We start from the raw sequence: 21526 nt of genomic DNA, 5'->3' as shown, positions 1-21526 counted from the left end.
ATCCTTTATTTTAGTTTCTACAAACTGAACACGTTTTGCTTTGAATTTGAATTGCTGAATCGTTGTGTTGCCCTCCTAATCTTGTGATGACATTACCGTTGTGTGTTGCCCAGAGAATATTTTTTAATAAATGGAATCAACCGCCACAATATCAAAAAGGTTTAAATTCTCTAGATGTGGCAGCATTGAACACTCTCCCTGCCCCCCCTGTAAAGTTAAATCAAAAGCAATGGAAGATTCTCTCAGGGGTCTGCTGCCCTTACCCACCCCTAAAGCATTTATGGCTTGCAAAAGGGACCTCATCGGATAGGAAGCATTTAATCAAAGGCAATCAATTCAGCCCCCCAAGGCAGTAACTCCAACAGGAAGGCAGCAAATTTTGAATTAAGGCATTCAGATGGCTTGGAGTGGGCAGCAGCTCCCCCTCCCAATATCCCAGTATATTTTTTAAAATAAAAAACCCCTAAACATTAAAATAACTGTAAACTCACAAATGATTAAAGCCAGCAATTTGCACACATTGCTGCTCTTCTCTAGAACTTCCTGCTTGAACTTCAGGGCAATTCATGATTTTCTTGTTTTTTGTGTGTGTGTGTGTGTGTGTGTCTGCTGCTGTTGCAATGGAGCAATTGATGAATTCCTTGCTACTTTTCCTGATAATGTTTGGTCACATTTGACTTTTAAAAAGGATTTGTAACCCCACCCATCCTAAAAGCTTTCTGCAGCTAACAATCAATGAAAACAATTGCCCCAATGCTGAAAATGCCAACAAAAAATCCATAAAAATATTGTTGCGTGCACGGTGTAGAATAACACAGTCTCTATCTTTTATATAATAAAAGCCTTCAGAAGAAGGAAAGGAAAACATAAAATGATTGCCTTCTTTGACATAAAATGTTGAATTTGATGTTTACAAAATCTGGAAATTTTTAGATCAATGTGGATATTTTTAGAAGTCTTCCCTGCAGGAATTTTAAAGGGTCTCACCAATATTTGAAATACAAAGTTTGTTGTTCATTTGTTAATTGAGGTGCCAGAATGAAATTAGCTTTTTGGTTTAAAGGAGTTATTTGTTTTGTTTTGTTTTACAAAATGACCACTTACCAGCAAAACTGCTGGTTCAAGAAAGGCTGGACCTTCTCATTGCAGCTGTTTTTTGAAATAAAAGTTTTAAGTAACAGCTACTTGCAGTGGAATGTTTGGTTGCTGACAGGGAAATGTACTTGAATGGCAGTTGATTACAACACTGGAATGTCTCAAAAATAATTGTTTGGAGGTGTTCATAAAAATAGAACTTCGGCAATTAAAAAAAAGATCCTGACATGTGAGAGAGTGAGTGTGCTCTGGGGACTTATTTTAGCAATGCATAATTTTGAAATAATATAAAGCTTTGGATGTGCACGTTTACCTTAAGTTTTTTATTGCTGCACCCCATCGTTAGGAGTGCCGATGGTGAAAATTTGCAGGGCTGACTTGTTGCAGATTTGCAGCCAAGAGAAGACTCAATTCTGAATGATGGAATTGGGATACGTGAACTGCATGAGTCCAAAACTCATCACAAAACATCCCTTCCAAATTGTGTAACTTCCATTTAAACACTTACAATGGGTCCATTTATTTGTCTCCATCAAATTGATTGCACTTCATTATTAAAATATTGTCCAGTAGCACTTTAGAGACCAACTAAGTTTGTTCCGGGTATATGCTTTCGTGTGCATGCACACTTCTTCAGATTCCAATAACTTCATTGATAGGAATAGTTCGCTTAAAGTGTTTTAAAGTGTTTAAGGGTTTGAATAATTTGCAAAAGTTTTAAATAGTCGGTTCTTTCTTTTTAAAAGACCATTAGGACTTCTGGGGTTTTAAAAGCTTTTTTTTAGGAGAGGTAGTCAGGAAATCATTGCGTGTGTGCAAATATAGTGACCTACCTTCCTTCCTTCCTTCCTTCCTTCCTTCCTTCCTTCCTTCCTTCCTTTCTTTCTTTCTTTCTTTCTTTCTTTCTTTCTTTCTTTCTTTCTGATGCTGCTTCTGTTTCTATTTGTAGGGTTTATTTCTGTTCCTCGCCTGACTCCTTTTAGTCTCAGCAGCCGTGGAAATAATCTCTGTGCTGTGGGTTGAAACTGCATTAATTGTGGGAATCAGAGGGTGGAGGGAAGAGAGAGGGAGAGAGAGATCAATGGTTGCACAGGAGAGGTCAAAGTTTGATAACCTGTACACATTTAGTGGGGGGGAAACCTCTATCCGTAGTATTTTGGATGTATGAGATAAGGGAATTGATGGTGTTGGTAAATAGTAGGGTAACTATTCGCAGTCTCTACCTGCCACATTCAAGAAGCACAGATTCACCATCTGAAATGCTGAATAATTCCATTTCAAGACTCTCTCTCTCTGCACTGACTTCCTCTGGCCACCTTCTTTTTGTCTAAAAAAAACAGATTTTATTTTTATTTTTTTAAGGCAAGGGGACTGCAGAGACCCTTGACAGATCATTTTGTGCAGGCAGACCCTCTGGCCGGGTGCTGGTGTGAGCTGTATGAGGGAGAAATATCAATCAGAGGAGCTGCAGCCTTTCATATCCTTGAGGCCAAGTCCCCTTCTGGATGCGACCTGGCGTTGCTGCGTGTTCTAGGGTTGCATGCTGCTCAACTCCGTCCCGGGCGGAGAATCTTCCACGATTCTTTGCAAACAAAGGATGATGAATGAATTAAACGAGAAGGAATATCTGAGTGTCGATTAAGAAGAGGGTCGGGGAAGAGGCTGCAACTGTTTTGAGCAAGGGATTTTTAAAATTATGGCTGCAGATCTCTCTCTCTCTCTCTCTATTGAGGCTTTCCTTTCTTTTTGACAGTCAACAGCAAGTTCCACTCACGTACTTGAAATGCATCGGGAGACTGGGGGACGGGACTGTACAATATACAGGAAAGGGGACATTTTGCATATCGAGCCTTCATCATTTGCAACTGCGCCGATGGAAGACCACAGATCTTTTGGTCTAATGCAACTTCTTCCAAAAAAAAAATTGTGTTTTTTTTAAGGTGGTGTGTGAACTCAAAAAGAAAAAAAGAAACCAAAATTTTTAAAAATGGGAATTGCATTTAATCAGTTGGTATGGCCACTGTGAAGAGTTTCTATGCTTGTCTTACAGACTTAGCAGGATTTGGCCCAGATATTTCAAACTTGCCTCAGTTTCCCACCAGAGAAGTCTGTGGGCTGGAGCAGAGACTGATCAATGCCTGACTTGCCTTCATTGTTTTGTAATCAGACAAGGTGCCTTTTCCTCCAGGATATGGTTCAAGTGTCAAATGAATTAACAAAGGAAGCTCTATGGGTCTGGCTTTTTCCCCTTTCAGGTGGGCAGTCTAAAGAGTCCGGCCCCCTCCTTGACCTCAGGATCTGTTAACTGAATTGCCCTGCAATATTCATTTCCACTTAGCAGGACTTGGAGCTATTCAAGGAGCAAATTTTAAAACTCCTCAGAGTGCTCAGTCACCCAACGTCTGCGAAAGCAAAAGAAATGTTAATCAATCTGGATTTCTTTTTTTCCTAAGAGCAGCATTAGTGAACCTCCATCTATCTAAAATATATATGTAATGAGGATATGTTTTCCCCTAACTCACTGGCTGTTCTGGTTTCGGGTTACACTGGTATTTGGAACGCACAGGGAAATTCAGCTGAGTTATTTTCCCTCATTAGCTGCATAAGATGTTTCTCGTTATGGCTTTTTAATTTCATCAAAGACCGCCTCTTGTGCAGAATAATGGAGGCTGTATTCTTGCAGTGATGCAAAAATCCTTAAAAGAGGGAGAGGAGAAGGGGGAACAGAAAATTCCAAACAGCCTTCTGAAATGTGCAAAGGTCTGGGTCTCCTCTGTGTGGGATCCTGTTATTTGAGGTATCCCAATGACTTTGTATTAATTGAGGGGGGGGAGGTTCCAATGAAATTGGAAATAAGAACATTCCGCTCTCCCCAAAGAGAAACTTTTTTTGTGTCAAAAGTGCATCACTTTCACAAATTCATTTTACTTTGTTTAAAAATAATAACAACAACCAGAAAATTTTAATTGTTAAAGAGCTCTCTAAAAAAATAAGTGATGAAGAACCAAAACAATGAAACTTCAGAAGTGCAATTAAAAGACACATCGGATCTGAAGAAGTTGGAGATATTTCCCCGCAACTTTAGTATGAATTTGCTTATATGTAAATAGTTAACAATTGCATGTAATTGTATTTGTATAAGAGGAAAACAGGATGATTAAATGACCTAAGCAGCTCAGTGTTTAGGTAAAAGGGAGTCAAACAGAAAGGAGTTTTGCTTTGATGCTACGAACATCCACATGGCCTAATCAGAAAGGACAAGAAAGAGGACCCTTTTTTTTGCATGAAGGTAATCGTACAATTGCCTTTATGTTTTATGGGGTGTGTGTGTGTGCTTAAAAGGGTTTTTCTTTCTTTTAACGAAGAAATAAATTTGAAGCCAGAAACGCCACAGCAAAGCTGAAAAGCAGAAAACAGCACCCAGATTCTGAAGTCAGACAAAAGAACAACATATTATTAATAACAGCACATGGTTCTTGCTGTTTTATCCTCCACCATCCCAGTGAGAAAACCAAGTTGCTCTCTGTGCATTTTCCACTTCGGTCCCTACAGAAGGTTCTCAGTTAACCAAAAAGGTGACTGCAATGCACTTCTGCACTTTACAGCCTGCGAGGAAAACCCGGAGCAAAATGCTGTTTTCTGCTGAATCGATTTCTTCTGGGAAATGCCAGAAATCGGTGCTGAGTTTAAGCAACGTTTGCTCTGGTTCACTTAGCCCAGGTTGCCTGTCTGTCACTGGCCCTGGAGCAAACGATGTTGTGTGCCCCTCGCTTGCCCCAGTGCCAGGTGCCACGAAACAGTCGGTTCAGGCCGAGCTTTGGGGAACAGCCCACAACCCCACTCAGCAAATGGAGGAGGCCCCTATTCTGGTGGCCCCATCCTAAATTGTGCTCCTTCTGCAAATACTGGGCCGTCGTGCATTAGGGTGGCAGCTTTGACAAGGATGTGGGGTGCCATCGTTTGAGATGGGGTAGCAGCAGCCTTTGGGAGAAAAGCAATGACAAACCTAGACAGCATCTTAAAAAGCAGAGACATCACCTTGCCAACAAAGGTCCGTATACTTAAAGCCATGGTTTTCCCAGTAGTGATGTATGGAAGTGAGAGCTGGACCATAAAGAAGGCTGATCGCCAAAGAATTGATGCTTTTGAATTCTGTTGCTGGAGGAGACTCTTGAGAGTTCCATGGACTGCAAGAAGATCCAACCTCTCCATTCTGAAGGAAATCAGCCCTGAGTGCTCACTGGAAGGACAGATCCTGAAGCTGAGGCTCCAAGACTTTGGCCAGCTCATGAGAAGAGGAGACTCCCTGGAAAAGACCCTGATGTTGGGAAAGATGGAGGGCACAAGGAGAAGGGGACGACAGAGGGCGAGATGGTTGGACAGTGTTCTCGAAGCTGCCAGCATGAGTTTGACCAAACTGTGGGAGGCAGTGGAAGACAGGAGGGCCTGGCGTGCTCTGGTCCAGGGGGTCACGAAGAGGCGGACAGGACTAAATGACTAAACAACAACAAAAATCAGCACCCACTCCTGCACAAGCCCCAAGCAACGGGGCGCTCTTCATGCCCACAGGTCCATTTGTCAGCTTACCTCCCCCTTCGCGACCTGCCTCTTCTATCTCTCCAGTTCTCCTCCTGTCTCTTCTTGGCTGCCTCTGTGCCCCTGAGCCTCTTTGCTCCTCTCTGTTCTGGGAAAGACTTTCTCACTCTCACAAACCCCTTACCCACCCCTGGCATTCCGCTTTCTACAATAAGAGAATTCCCTCGATATGCACACGCATACCTTCCCCAGGCCAGGGGAGATTGGCTGGCTTATTCACACGGAGCAAAGCTTTAATATCTGACCTGAGTCATGCAAACAATTCGTTTCCCAACAAAAACGCATTCCTTACACGCAGTAATAATTAGCAGAATTATTTATGCCTTTGTGAGCGTTGCTTTTGAGAGGGAGGGTCATAAATAGGAGATAAATGGCCTGGCAATTTTAAAAAGTGCTGGGAGCTGGTGGGGGGGGGGAGGTCCCCTATTGATCTACCCAAGGGCCAAGACCTGGGGAGGGGGGTGCCCTGTTAGTGGCAAACACGCTCCGTGAGATGTGTGGCAGGGGGACCCTAGGTGCTGACCCCACAACACTTTGGGCATGACCTCTGCTCTGGGGCATTGGGAGTTTTCGTCGCCTCTTTGCACGGGATTTTGAAGAAGAGTGAAGGACATGGGACTGGATATCTATTGCTGCTGCTTAAATGGGCATGGAAATTCATGTTTGCTGTGCATGTTTTAATATTACTGATCAACTTCCCGTTAACATTGTGCAGGAGTGGAAAAGGCCAGGATGAGCTAATCCATAGGAATCGTGGCCCCTGAGCCACAGTGGGTGAGGCAGATGGCCTCGGGTGACCATTGCTGGCCAAAGACCATGGGAACGACCCCACAGGTATCTGTCTAGCACCTGCTGATCAAGAGGGTGGTCAGGTCAATGGGCTGCTGGGTCCAGTTTGGGTTGGGTTTCTGCATAAGCCGTGTGAGCAATCGCTATGGGGCAGCCAGGAGGTCTCCCCCAGTGCTGGTGAACCTCTGTGGGGACAGAGACGGGGTGGTCACAATGGCAGTCAGCCACAGACAGCCTTCCTTTGCATGTCAAGATGCTCCCGTGTAAGGACACAAGAAGAGCCTGCTGGATGAGGCCCATGGCCCATCCGGTCCAGCATGCTGGTCTCACGGGGGCCAACCAGATGCCCCCATGGGAAACCCACAGGCACAAGCACAAGAGCAGCCCTCTCTCCTCTGTGGTTTCCAGCAACTGGGATGCAGAAGCATGGCTGCCTGCGACTCTGGAGGCAGAGCCATCTTGCCTAGTAGTCATCCACAGCCCTCTCCTCCACCATGAATTTGCCTAATCCTCTTTTAAAGCCATGCTGCGGGATCACATTCATCCAGTGCTTTACCAACTACACTGGCTCCCGGTGGAGTACAGGGTCAGGTTTAAGGTGCTGGTTCTAACCTTTAAAGCCCTATATGGCTTAGGACCCTCGTACCTATGGGACCACCTCTCCTGGTATGCCCCACGGAGGACCTTAAGGTCCACAAATGACAACACTTTGGAGGTCCCGAGCCTCAAAGAGATTAGATTGGTCTCAACTAGGGCCAGGGCCTTTTCAGCCCTGGCCCCGACTTGGTGGATTGCTCTGTCACAAGAGACAAGGGCCCTGCGGGACTTGACATCTTTCCGCAGGGCCTGCAAGACAGAGCTGTTCCACCAGGCCTTTGGTTTGGACTCAGTCTGACCCTTATGTTGCCCTCCCCTTATGATTTTGACTTTTAAAATGAGGTTGCATTTTAAATTGCATTTTAACCTGTATTTTAAATTGTTTTTTTTTCTTTTTCTTATTATGTTTTTACTGAAATTTTATTGATGTTAGCCACCCTGAGCCCAGCTCTGGCCGGGGTATAAACAAATTATTATTATTATTGCTGCTGCTGCTGCTGTTGTTGTTGTTATCATCCAAGTTGGTTGGCATTGCTGTATCCTGTGGGAGGGAGTTCCGCAGTTTGCGCTGCATGAAGAAGGACTTTCTTTTATCTGCCTTGAGAGCCTTCCAACGTTCTGCTTCATTCAATGAGTTCTGGTGTCATGAGAGAGGGAGAAAAGATTTTCTCTGTTCACTTCCTCCATGCCAGGCATAATTTTATAAACTGCTCTCATGTCACCTCTCCCTCACCTTTCCTCTAAACTAACAAGCCCCAATCGTCACAACGTGTCTTCACAGAGGGAGTCGATCCTTTGGGCTGCTCTTTTCCAGCTCTGCCATCTCCGTTTTGAGCTGAGGCGACCAGAACAACGGTGCGCAGTCAATGCTGCCGTGGAACTGGCTCCCGGGTCCCGGAAGGAGCCTCTGCCCTCGGCCACCTCTCCCAAGCACCCCTGAAGTTGCGTTGAAGCCTTTAAAAAGGAAAGGGGATGAGGCCTACTTTTTAGGCGGGGGACGAAGGCAAAGCAGGAGGAGGCGGAGGTTCTTTGTGTTCCCCAGCCGTTGCCTCTAATAAAGTCTGGACGCTGACCAAGAAGCAATTTTCTCAAGCAAAACCACAATGCCGGCACAAAGGAGAATATCAGGATGATCTAGCTCCTTTCTCTCTTTAGTATCCCTCTGAAACAAAGAGGGGAAAAGGAAAAGGAAGAGGCTCACCTGTTCCCATGCAATCTTGGAAAGATCGGGGTCATTATCCCCCAAAGCCTCTCGTTTCTAAAGAGCTTCTTTAGACACTGACATCTTGTTCTGAGCGAGATTGTCAGATTTTGCTCTCTTTCTCTTTTTAATTAAAAAAAAAACACACCACCAAACCTGCCCGCACCCTCTCGACGTCCCCATATCCAACCTGGCCTCATCTGCTGCTCAAACTTCAAAAGGCAGAGAGAGAGAGAGGTTAATAAAAACAGGCCCTTCTCCAAAGCAAAAATAAACTGAGCGCTCCTAAAAGAGCTTTTCGGCGCACGGGGCGGGTGGGGGGGAGAGTTTGCTCTCTCTGGGCTTGACAAAAGCCCCTGGTTTTCTGCCATTCTTTCCCTTTCCTTGATGGATCCCCAATTGTCGAGCCTTCAAGAAAATGCACTCTAGCTCTTTGTCACCAAAGGTAATTTGATAAACTCTTTGCAAAAACACACCGGTTTCCGATTCTTTTCAAAAACTGTTATGGATGGGGGAAGGAGAGAAGGGGGTGAGATATTTGAGATGCTCAATTGAACATCTAAAAAAAAAAAAAAAAAGTGGTGTGTTGAGGGGGAAGCAGTGGAAAAAGTAATGTCTGTAATCTGCAATGTGTAAATTCATTGGGAGTCCCAGCCAGTGGGGGCAAACGCAGGCAGGGCTTGCCGTCCATTGTCATGCCTCTTGAAGGCCTCTGAATTCTCTTTGGACTTGACATCGAACCTCCATTTATCCTATAAAAGGTCCTCCTTGAGGTATCTCTGCTGGAGGCTGAGCATGTAGAAGAGGACTTGGAGAAATCTGTCGGACAAGGCGGCTTGCAACTGTCTTCAAGCCGGGTTTGGGTAAGTTGGAAGTTTCCATCTCTTCGAAATCATTCTCCCGCTGGGAGATGCCAGCCTTTTCTAGGACTTTTCTGGAATCAGCAGTTTTGCTTCCAAATCTTTTCTTTCTCTCACCCTCTGCCCCCCCCCCAAGCCTTTTTCTTTTGACCGAGGACTTTGGATTCATTTTGTTATTCCTGACATTAAGAAATTTGCAAGCAAGTGGGGTAGAGTTGCCGTCTTAATACCCCAGAACACCAGCGACATGTTTCAGTCAGATCCCAACATTCTGATGAAAGCAGCCTCTAGAGAGTATAATCTAAAGTTTTCAAAATGCAATAGTGGCAATTAAAAATAGGTTTTGTTTTGTTTTTTTAAAAAGGTCCCCTGGGCTTTAAAATTAGTTTTAAAAAACCTTTAAAATTCCTATTGGATATTCAGTTGCAATTATGGTGGCATAGCACATAATTTATAACTTGGCATACATAATGCCTTATATGCAGAAACTACTGCTAGCATTTAAACCCAATTATACTCCATCCTCGGATGAAAACACGCAAGTAGTCGCTGTTGGTTACTAACCTTTGTTTTATCTGTATGAAACCTATCACACCTCTGTCCCTGTAAGGGTCGGCTGTACTGCATCTCTTTCCGTGGAATGTGCATTTGGACACGGGTCAGAAGACGGCACATTCTGGCACAAGGAGTCATGAGGAGACGCCTCATTTTTGTGCAATGACTAGATCCAGACTGGTGCGCTCCGATTTGTCCTGGATGGGCCATTTTAGTAGGTCAGACTGCAGAACGGAGGAGTAAACCCTTCTTAAAAAGAAAACTATAGCTAAAGCCGAGCGCACGGAATGCCCAGCTCTAAGGAGACTTGTTTCATATAATATCTATTCCATAAAAGCCACTTGATTGTGTTTTTTAAAAAACCCAAACAAACCTCAAAGTGGTTTACAAAAAAGGATAAAACTATAAAATTATCAGTAAGAAGAATTAATAATAATTTAAGACTTTCAGAAAGTTAAAACAACAAAATAAAACTCGCATCACCTTTCTAAGTATCAGTTATTAAGGACCTGTGTAATACTCATTGATGAATTGATGGTGACTAGATATGGATGGATGCATCCTTAAAATCAGCCAATGCGTTTCAGAACCAGGTGGTTCTGCTGTAATAAATTGGGCTGCTGCTGGTGGTGGTAGTGGTGTTTGCGTTAATCTGCTCCATGAGATTATGGGAGGGGAATCATATTCAGCAACCTCATCACAGATGAATGAGGAACACAGCAAGCCATTTAGCCCACAAGGCACCCACTGCATCCCATAAACAACACTTGAGGTGTGCAGCAGCAGACTCTTCTCATCTCTGGATCGGGCTAAAGGTGGCCTGCTGGTGTCTGGTGCAGTTATAAAGGAAGATTTATTTTAGAGAATTCCGGCTAACACTTTGCTTGATTGCAATTGCAGTAGATTTATTTATTATTATTTCTTTAAAAAAAGATTTCCCTGTTAAAACAATAATTTTATATTGTGCATTGATCATCCCAAAGTGACTAGCATGCAACATTCTCTGACAATCCATAATCCACTGTTGAGTTGTTCTGCTGTACAGGACCTTAATATGACCATCTAGGAACACGGGTGGTGCTGTGGTCTAAACCACTGCGCCTCTTGGCTTGCCAATCAGAAGGTCGGCGGTTCGAATCCCTGTGACAGGGTGAGCTCCCGTCGCTCTGTCCCAGCTCCTGCCTACCTAGCAGTTCGAAAGCACACCAGTGCAAGTAGATAAATAGGTAGTGCTGTGGTGGGAAGGTAAACAGTGTTTCCATGCGCTCTGGCACTCATCACGGTCCTCTGTGTGCCAGAAGCGGTTTAGTCATGCTGGCCACAAGACCCAGAAAGCTGTCTGTGTACAAACGCTGGCTGCCTTGGCCTGAAAGCGAGATGAGCGCCGCAACCCCATAGTCACCTTTGACTGGATTTAACCATCCAGGGGTCCTATACCTTTACCTACCTTAATATGACCAGCTGCCCTGCCAGAATGATGATGAATCCACAGCTGTGAAGATCCAAAAAGAAGATCTCAAAGCAGTTAATTTCACTTGCTTACTTGTCATCCTTCTGGAAAGCTCAGAGGCACGTAGCCTCAGGCAGAATTGCCATCACTTCTCTGCGCCTTCTGCAGGAGAGAGCTTTCCAGATCCGCCTCCCCCATCACCCCATGACTCGGTGCTTTCCAGACTACAATTCCCATCAGCGGCAGGCAGCCTGGCTGCATGCTCCTGGGCTTGAGGGGATCGTGGCCTTGCTGGCTGGGGTTGATGGAAGGCCAAGGCATCTGAAGGGTCCCAGGTTGTTCCCATCAAGTTCCCAGCTGCTCTCCAGTGGCAAAATTAGTTGAGGGAAGAAAAACACAGAGTCATACCCACCCCTATTTTTCAATATCAATGCTAAAAGCAAAGTATTGCTAGTTCAGACCCTCCAAGTGTCCCTGTTTTCCAGGAACAGTCCCGAATTTACACAAGCTGTCCTGGTTCTGACTGTATTCCGGAGTGTCCCGCTTTTCCTTAGGACGTCCCTATTTTCATCAGATAGATATTGGAGGGTGTGGAGTTATGCGACCCCCGAGCCAAGGAGATCAGTAACTATACAACCTTTAGAAGACTTCTGAAGGCCGTCCTGCATAGCAAAGTTTAATGTTCAATGTTTTATTATGTTTTTATATATGCTGGAATCCGCCCAGAGTGCCTGGCCCACCCAGCCAGATGGGTGGGGTAATTAATAATAATAATAATAATAATAATAATAATAATAATGGAATAGGATGTCCCTATTTTCATTGGAGAAATGTTGGAGAGCATGCTAGCTGTTCCTTTGAGCCTCAGCTTATGGGAGTGCCAAGTGGGACGATGTTCTAGTGATCAGGTTGTGCTCAGAGGCTTCCCAGAAGAGGCGTCTGTTGGGCCAGCCTGACATATGCTGGACATCTGGCCGGCCACTTTGAGAATGGGAAGCTGTCCCAGATGGGCCATGGGCCGGATCCAGCTGTGGTTCTCTTCTGAGGTTCTTAGGCATGTTTGCACAAAATGGACCTTCCCTGGGATTCCTGAGAAGTTCTCCTGCAGGGCACCCCATCTTGGCCACTGGGGTTCTTTGGCAATGTGAATAAATCATAAACTGATTGCCCTTCTCTGCTGCATGTTTCTGAACAGAGATGGGGAACTGTTGCTAGGAACTGTTGTGAATATGAAAGCAAGTTTCAATTTGCTCTTCAAATGATGTAAGCCAGGAGCATGTGTTTTGATGGTAGCAGAGTCTTGTTTTGTTTGTTTATTGCATTTATATTTCCCAGTTTTTCCTCCAAGCAGCTCAAGGGGTGTGTGCATGGTTCTCCCCTCCCCCTTTAATCCCCACAACAACCCAGCGGGGTTGGTTAGGCAGTGCCTGCCCCCCCAGGTGACCCAGCACACTTCATGACTGCTCAAGGAATCGAATCCTGGTCTCCCAAGTGCCGCCCTGGTTTGGACACAGTCAATGAGGCTGGTATTCTATTAATACTCTCTCTCCCCCCCCCAAATGAATGGGAGACATTCATCCATTGAAATGAATGGGGGCTCATTGAGCAAGGGGGTTTTGCTTTGGCAAAATCTGTCCGCTTTTGCACTAACCCAGGGGTCAGCAAACCTTTTCAGCAGGGGGCCGGTCCACGGTCTCTCAGACCTTGTGGGGGGCCAGACTATATTTTGAAGAAAAAAATGAACAAATTCCTATGCCCCACAAATAACCCAGAGATGCATTTTAAATAAAACCACACATTCTACTCATGTAAAAACATGCTGATTCCTGGACTGTCTGCGGGCCGGATTGAGAAGGCGATTGGGCTGGATCTGGCCCCCGGGCCTTAGTCTGCCTACCCATGCACTAACCTGTTTGCTTAATTTGCCAGGTTGTCTCTTGTGTAGCTCACATCTGTTTCAATGAAATGTTCAAAGTGTGGATAATGGAGTGCACAGCTGACATTGGTTAATACAGGCTTGAGTCAGGGCTAATTTTAGCTGTCATCCCTGTATTGCTGGGGTTGGACTAGATGACACCTGGATGTCCCTTCCCAGTCTGCAACTCCACGCTTCTAAGCAGGGAGCATGTTTCCCCCCAGGGGGAGATTGCCCCTCTTTCGGCACCTGAATGCAGAGAGCTCCCCGCATTTCACTTGGGCTGCAGGTGTTTCTGCTTTCGGAGGGAGGGCCAAACGAGAACATTAGAAGCCATCGCCCTTAGTTGCCTTCACTTGCCCTCACTGTGCTCGATCCAGCACAGCCCTTTCTGGTGAGATAGCAGTGCAGCAACATCATATTTACAGCACCATTTCCAGCTGGATCACCCATTCTTAGCCAGCTGAAGAAACTGAGGGGGGGGGGAGCAGCATGGGGGGTGAGGGAGAACTGTGTCTACACCGTAGCAGCTGAGAAGGAAAATCAAGAGAGAGAGCAGGATAGTAAAAACCTGGGCATTGACATAAATTTAGGGATTTTTAAGAGGGTGGTCGAGCAGGGATGCAGGTGGCGCTGTGGGTTAAACCACATCCTGCCCACCTAGCAGTTCGAAAGCACGTCAAAGTGCAAGTAGATAAATAGGAACTGCTCCGGCGGGAAGGTAAACAACGTTTCCGTGCGCTGCTAACATTTAGATTAGCTGTAGATTGGCATTGGCATTTTTGTGACTGAAAATTGCTTTAAACTGTTGGGTTTGCTGATTGGAAGGTCGGCAGTTCGAATCCCCGCGACGGGGTGAGCTCCCATTGCTCTGTCTCAGTTCTTCCCAACCTAGCAGTTCAAAAGCACACCAATACAAGTAGATAAATAGGTACGGCTGTGGTGGGAAGGTAAACGGTGTTTCTGTGTGCTCTGGTTTCCATCCCAGTGTTCTGTTGTGGCAGAAGTGGTTTAATCCTCCTGGCCACATGACCCGGAAAACTGTCTGCAGACAAACTGTCCTTTGGCCTGAAAAGCGAGATACGTGCTGCACCCCATATTCGCCTTCGACTGGACTTAACCATCCAGGGGTCCTTTACCTTTTTACCTTTTTACCTTAACCTGCCCTTAGACTTTAGACTGATGATGATGATTATGACGATGATAGAGTCAAACTCTCCAGCCTTTCCGAGCCATTCTCCCCCTGTATTAAGAAATATAGCCTCTCTTGACTGCTGTGAGGCCAGTCGCTGGAACCTCTTAGAATCATATAATTGCAGAGTTGGAAGGGACGCCAGTGGGTTATCCTGTCCAGCCCCTGCAGCTGCCTTCCCCTATCTTTTTCAGAGCTGCCTTGAACTTGCCCTCCTCCTTTTCCCATTAGCCTTTTTTCTCAACTTCACCCTCTGCCTTCAATTTGCCCTCCGCATTTGGGAAACCAAAATCCCCTTCTCCCAGGTCCACGGTTTACCTTCCTGCCGGAGCGGTACCTATTTATCTACTTGCACTTTGTCGTGCTTTCAAACTGCTAGGTTGGCAGGAGCTGGGACCGAGCAATGGGAGCTCACCCCCTCATTGCGGGGATTCGATCTGCCGACCTTCTGATCTGCAAGTCCTAGGCTCTGTGGTTTAACCCACAGTGCCACCCTGCCTGGGCTTGGTACAGGGGGGCTCTTCTCATGTTCCTGCAGACTGGAAGGCAGCAGGAAGGAGGGAATCGCTGGGTTGGCATTGCAGCCGTGGTATCGGCATGGCCTGAAAAATACTTCTTGGAAGGGACATGGCTTTGGTGGGGGTTGTGAAGGACGCCTGCCCATTGGGATTTAACCCTGCGCCACTGCTCTCCCCAAAGGCCAGGCGACTTGTTGAGAAGAGGGGGTTGGATGAAAGCCATGCCGAGAAGGGCAGATTGTAGGCAGGCCAGTTGGGTGTTGTCGGGAGAGCGAGATTAAGCGCCATGCAGGCTTATGTACACACTGGAGAGCCCAGGGCAGGGCAGGACTCAATGAGCTAGTGATGCATCGCTCAGCTTCGGAAATGAGCCGAGGCGCCGGAGAGAAGGAAGCTCTGGTGAAAATCTCTGGTGACCCAAAGTTCACAGGGTCCCAAGTTCACAAAGGCTGTGACCTCACCTTGGCATCAGCCTGGCTGGGTTCAAATGCAGAGACTTGCCCAATGACTGGGCTGTGAACAGCCGGATCCAGTCATCAAGGTAACACTCTCTCTCTCTCTCTCTCTCTCTCTCTCTCTCTCTCTCTCTCTCTCCACCCCCCCCATGTCAATTTGCAGACAACAAACAAAACATTATCAAAGGGGTGTCAGAGACTAGAATGACAAAAGCCCTTGGGCTTCATTGCTTTCTGGATTCGTGTGGGTTCAGGACAGGTCAAAGGCAGTCTTTATTCACACAACGCAGTGTGTTAAGCTATGGAACTCCCTTCGGCAGGACGGATTTAAAAGAGGGCCGGGCAAATTCATGGAGGAGGAGAGGGCCATCGGTGGCTCCTAGCCGGATGGCTCTGCTACGTCTCCACATTTGGAAGGCAGAATGTTTCTGAATCCCAGTTAGTGGAAACCACAGGAAGGGAGCGGGTTCTGGTGCTTGGATCTCACAGGCATCTGGTTTGCCACAATGAGAAGAGGATACTGGAGTAGACTGGCCTCATCCTGCAGGCTGTCCTTAGGCTCTTATTTGCCAAATGCCATATCTGTTTCACTGACTTTTCCCCAAAGAGGGGCCAAACTGGCCAATGAGATCCCAAGGAGTTGTTTTGCAAAACGAATGTTCCATCCCCGTCCTTCTCCAGGTTCACCTGCAGATTTAAGACCCTTTGCCAAAGGGGGGGGGGGGGCTGGCAGTCTCAGAGACACTGAGTGGCAGTTGCAGCCAGTCTCAGGGCCACAGTTAACTGGGATGAGGGAAGCAGCAAGGAAGGCCCCCACCTGTGGCCATCAGGAAAAATAGAAGGTGCATTTGCACAAAAACCAAAGATGTAAAAATCCTTCTTGCTGAATCCAGAGTCTGTAATGTAGGCAGATGACTGATATTGATAGTATCAGTAGAGTAATAATAGTACTAATAATAATTTTTTTAAGAAAGCAAACGCCGCATTTTTAATACGAAACAAACAAAACAACATTCTAGGGGAAAGCTTATGACAAAACGCGCAGCCCGAATTGTCCACCAGGTGGGGTTACAGGGCAGAGAGTGGACTGGGAGATCTGTAATCGCAAAGGGCCAAAGCAGCTAGACTTGGGGGCTGGATTGGGGCCGGACCATTTACACCTGCCTTGCACAGACCCCGGAGGCTGCGGAAGAGCCCTGCTTTGGGGCTGGGGGCGAATTGATGTCGAGACAAAACAATCTCCTCTTTTGTGGCACATCAGTTGAATTTGGGGGATACAAGTCGACCCTTTTAGGCTACCTTTGTTTTGAGATGGCTGAGAGGACGACTGAAGGAGCAGGGTGGGGGCCGCAAAGACCCCGCCAGTCTCATGAATTGACATGATTTCCTGCACAGGCCTCCTGAAATCAATGGGAGTTGCTCAAAAGCAGAAGTTTGCCGATTTCACAGCTTGGACTCTTTGCAGTGGGGTTTGTGCAGGAATCACAGAGTTGGAGGGGGCCTCCCAGGGTCACCCAGTCCAACCCCCTGCAATGCAGGAATCTCGGATAAAGCATCCATGGCAGACAGCCAAGGGGAACTTGCCACCGCTGTTGTGCTTGGGGGCTGCAGTTCTCTGGCATCTTGTGTGTGAAACGCTTTCTTGACTTTCCTGTGATTGAGCCCCAAAACCTAAGGGAAAGCAAAACAGCTTGGAGCAGGGTGGGGCAAGATCACCCCCCCAGCCCAGTCTTAGCTCTTTAGTCAACCTCCCCCTTGGAGGCACAGTGGTCAAGCAGATCTCCAAAACTGCTGTGATCCCAAATCAGTTGCCATGAACCGTGGCTCCCTGGGTCTCCTTTCTCACCCATATCCATGGCTCTTACTCTCCCCAGCTGAGAACCTGAACCTGCTATGGAAATCTGCTCATGGGCAGTGGGCAAGATCCACTGCTGCCTTGGGAAATGCACAGGCAAACCTGTCTTGGGCTTGACATTGCTGGAGCTGGATTTGGGCGCCACCTACAAGGGGCCACAGAGGGCTGCCTGACCAATTGGCTCTCTTCTTGAGAGGGTGGGGGCGCTAGAGAAAATGCAGAGTTGGCCTCACTGACCACCCGATTGGTTGGTGTTAAACACACAAGACTGCGGTGCTGTGTCTCTGGATCAGGGCCTGTCTCTGGGTCAGGAAAGAAGAGATTTCTCCCTTGCTTTCAGATTGCAAGTGTGTGTTTTGGTAAAGCACTGGCTGCATTTGTTTTAAACTGTGTACATGATGCTTCTGCCACAAATCCAAGTCTGTTTACAAGTGAGCCAATCCACTGCATAGCAGGGGGTTGGACTAGATGACCCTTGGTTCCCCTTCGAACAAGACAGCTCTGTGATTTTGTGAGGTCACCTTTGAGCTTCTCTTGAGCTATGATGGGGCTGTTAAGGCAGAAGAGGAGAGGCAGGCCAGAGCCCTGGGTCTGTGTACCTGGGTCTTGCGTGCTTTCTAACATTACATTGCAAAGCCACATCGGCAAAGGTCTCTCCTGTGAGCCTCAGCTGTGTCCGAAAAGCCTCTGCTTTGGGCTTTTAATTCATCCTGAGCCCATGGACTCCACACAGACAGCTGACCATCAGAATATCAGGAGACCTCAACTGGGCCGGGCCACGGAAGACGCATCTTCTTGAAGTCCACAATAGCAGCAAGAGAAGGAAGGCAACTGAACCCCACTCCCCCTTTGAACCCCCCCCCCACAGCAACAGGTGGGGCCTTCCTGAAAAAGCCCCACTGGGGAGACCCCAATAGGGAAAGGCTCTTTTGGCTCTTGGGGGCTGCTCTGCCCACTCCCCATTCTTTATTCCTGCTGATGGAGAAGGTCAGTGAGCCCCCTGCCAAAAAGCAAAACCAAATCAGTATGGATTGTTTTATGTTTGCACCCAGGCCCTGTGTGCAGCTTCAAGCTAGGCAGTGTGGTGCAGTGGTTAAAGTGTCGGACCAGGGTCGGACGAAGCTCACTGGGTGTAACCTGCGGGTGGGGGCAGTCACTGCCTCTCAGCCTAACCTACCTTGCAGGGTTGTTGTTGCTGTGGGGATTAAATGAGGGGAGGGAGAACCACAAATGCCACCTTGAGCTCCATGGAGGGATACAACTGCAGCAAGTAAATGATCAATGTTGGCCCTGGAACTGGCAAACGGCTGGCGTCTAGGAAACAGAGGCAGCTGCCTCGGCAGCACGATGGGCCAGCCTCTGTTACCTGCCCTGACTTGTGTTATTCCTTCTGGCTGCTAGGGGAAAACAGAGACCAGTGTTCTTGGGAGTGGCATTCTGGTGGGCTAAGCATGATGTGCCTGAACAAACCCCCAAGAAAGGACCTTTTACCAGGGAGCTGGACTCCTGAGATGTATTTAGGGGTTAAAGGGGGGGGGGACACCAATCTGTAGACCACTCTGTTTGTGCACTGACTTTCTCTCCAGAATTCCATCTCTGCTGCGATGCAGCAGAGTCCCTTTCCATCAGTGGCATAGCGTGGGTTGTCAGCACCCGGGGCAAGGCAAGTAATTTGCGCCCCCTAACCCTAACCCCCAGATGTTGCGGCCGGCCCCCCCTGCACCCCCCACGCTACGCCACTGCTTTCCATGACTTTTGCTCAAGATCCACCACCCACCGATTGCCAGCGTGGGTTGTCTCTGCTGAAATGCGAGGGGTGTTTGTAGCAGGGCAGTTCCGTTTCTCGAAGGGACTTTCACTCATGCAAGTCATCCTTGGGTGCCTCCGTCCCTCTGTGGTCAGTGTGGACATGGGACCCCATCTGAAGACCTTGGTTGATTCAGGCGCTTTCGGGCCACCTCACTCCTCTCTGCCAGGTGCCAAATCCCCATGGGGGGAGGGTCTCCAGTGAGCCTCTCACAGCTGTGCATTCAAGGTTCGGTTTTGTGGGGGCAATCATCATGTTTGGTGATTTATTTCCTGGGTACCTAAAAGCAAAGATGGCACAGTGCGTCAGAAAACGTAATATTAAAAGAACAGCAAAAAGTAAACGTTATTGTGAAATGCAATAAAAAGTTGACAGCCCCCTCCCCCATAAAAAGCACCCAAGAAACCCCTAATTGTGGGCTTAGGATCTAAATCTGGATGACTCTACACGCAGTCCGGATCCTGCCACTCCAGCTGGCTACCTAAGTGAGGGAGCTACTGAACCAGCAGACTTAGATTAAAACAAACATGTTTCAGGTGCATTTAAGGTGTGTTCCTTTGTTTGTTTGTTTTTTTAAAAAAATTGGTTCTGTAAAACAGTTGGTCCATCTATTACACTACACTACCTAATGTTATAGAATTAAGCCGATTGTGCTGCAATGGTACCGCCAATTGTTCTGCTGTATAATCATGAATCTAAGGGGGTGGAACGGGCTCCACCAAAACTGATGCCACAAAAATGTGTCACTTTCTAAGGTTCCACCAGGTTGCTGCACAGCGCTGCCCCCCCGCCCCCCCCCGCCCACGCTGGAAAGACTCGTGTCCTACCTGTGTTCCTTACCCCTGAAGGGAGCCTTACCTGGCTTCCCAGGTGCTTCCCAGCCAGGCGGATCCAGAAAGCGCCCAGAGTCAGGCGTTTTTGCAAAGCGCGTTAGTTTCTCCTGCACAAGGGCACCCCTCCAAGAAACAACCCCCCTTGCAATGAACCGGAGGTGCCTGCAGTGCCTCTTCTCCCTCTCCCTCCTGCCCATTGCAACAGGGCTTGCGCAGGAGATCTTCCCATGAGATGCGGGAGAGGATGGTCGGTTTTCCCCGTATCTCCTGAGATAGAGACCTGTGTTGAAGCAAAGAACTGTTAAGAGGTGAATGCCTCCCCGCGACTCGCGCGCCACTGCCCTCTTTCCTCTCCCCCGCACCCCAGAAAATAAAAGCAGAAGCGGTGGAGGGTACGGACCCTTCCGTGATGGAAGTTTGGGGCGTCCTTTTGGCTTCTGGGCGACAGGGTCGAAATGCAGCAACGGCTCGAGGGAGCTCCTGTGGCCGGCGGCGGCCCTGAGAGAAACGGTTACTCTTCCTCCGCCTTCTGTCGGCGGCGCTTCGCTAGAGACCGTTTCCTTTTCCTTCGCCCAAGGGATGGGGGCCACCCGGCGCACCCTCGGTGGTCCGTTGGTGGTTCCCGCCAGGGACGCTCCGGTCTCCCCTTGGGAGCTCGGCCGGCTCTCCTCTCTCGACGGCAGCAGCAGCAGACGGGATGGGCGGCAGGTTGGGGGGTCCATGTGCTCCGTTGCCGTCTTCTGGCCAAGGGACGGCCCCACTCCGTGGCTGACGGACTCTCGGTGTGCTCTTCTCTCCGCAGGGACGGAGCGCCGACGGCTGGCGGCGGAGGGCGTCCAGCAAGGCTCTTCGGCGCGTCTCTCCCGGCGGGCCCGCGGCCAGAGCTGGCACGCTCCAGCGCCCGGCCTCCTGCCCCCCTCCCGTCGTCGCAGTCGCCCCCGCCTCGAAGGGGAGGGAGGAGGGGCTCCCCCCCGCCCGCCGGCAGAGTACCGGCCCGCGCCGCCTCTATATAAACACCCGCCGGGGCTGTTCCCCGCAAACTGGCGCGGCGCGAAGCGGCTCCTCCTCCCGACAGAGGCGCAGTGCTGGAAAGTGGCAGCAGCAGCAGCGCCGACGCCGTTGCCCTCCCCCCGTCCGCCCGTTCTCCTCCTCCTCCTCCTCCCCCCGAGCCCGGCCCAGCCTAGCCCAGCCCGGCCCCCGGCAGAGGCGCTCAAGAGAGCCGCTCAAGTTGGACGGAGCGACACCCGCAGCCAGCCGCCGCCGGGCGCAACACAGCCGTCCTGCTCCGGAGAGCTCGCTGCGCCTTCGCTTGGGCTTTGGAGACGCGTCTGCTTTTCGCTCAGTTCCTCCGGGCCGGTTTTTTCCCCGCCCTCCTCTTCCTCCTGCTGCTCTGCTTCTCCTCCCCACCCCCGTTTGAGTCAAACAAACAAACAAACAACAAACAACAACCACCCTGCAGTCGTTATTTATATCCCCCCCCCCGTTTTTTGGTGCAAAACAAACAGAAACCCCTTTCCTCGTTATTTGAGAGTTTCTGTGAAGTTTTTTTGGCGCAAGTCCGCCAGAGTTTGCAGCAGCAGCAGGAGAATTGAGAAGAGTCGCTTTTGGGGACCGGAGTTTCTTTGAGGTTCTTTTTGCCCCCTCCTCGCCTTTGATACTCCTCTCTTTTTCGCATTCTTTTATAAGTGGGGAGGAGCTGCTTTTATATCTCTCCCTCCCCTCCCTCCCCTCCCCAATCTCTCTAAAAGCCACAAATTGCCCAGAGCCGGGGCGCATTCGTTCCCCGGTGCGCCGCTCCGACGACTCTC

General features: G+C 48.5%; 1 protein-coding gene and 1 long non-coding RNA gene across 2 annotated transcripts; one reads left to right on the top strand and one right to left on the bottom strand.

Moving 5' to 3' along the window:
* Positions 1 to 8630: 8630 nt before the first annotated feature.
* On the top strand, positions 8631 to 20571 carry LOC310853043. Its single transcript, XR_014568520.1, has 3 exons — positions 8631 to 8723; positions 9040 to 9141; positions 20521 to 20571. It is a non-coding gene; the product is annotated as an uncharacterized lncRNA (long non-coding RNA).
* LOC310853031 (uncharacterized protein) lies at positions 18201 to 21526 on the bottom strand. Its single transcript, XM_083757194.1, has 4 exons — positions 20119 to 21526; positions 19744 to 19998; positions 18802 to 19165; positions 18201 to 18677 (listed from the first exon to the last, which is right to left on the bottom strand). Exons 1-3 carry the CDS (start codon positions 20438 to 20440, stop codon positions 19137 to 19139), a joined length of 606 nt encoding a protein of 201 aa, XP_083613320.1. The 5' UTR covers positions 20441 to 21526; the 3' UTR covers positions 18201 to 18677; positions 18802 to 19136.

The sequence above is a fragment of the Podarcis gaigeae genome (assembly GCF_964106915.1).
Source record: "Podarcis gaigeae genome assembly, chromosome: 9".
Taxonomy (NCBI): domain Eukaryota; kingdom Metazoa; phylum Chordata; class Lepidosauria; order Squamata; family Lacertidae; genus Podarcis; species Podarcis gaigeae.
The sequence above is the reverse complement of the archived record's forward strand: the minus strand, read 5'-3'. Positions and strand labels throughout refer to the sequence as shown.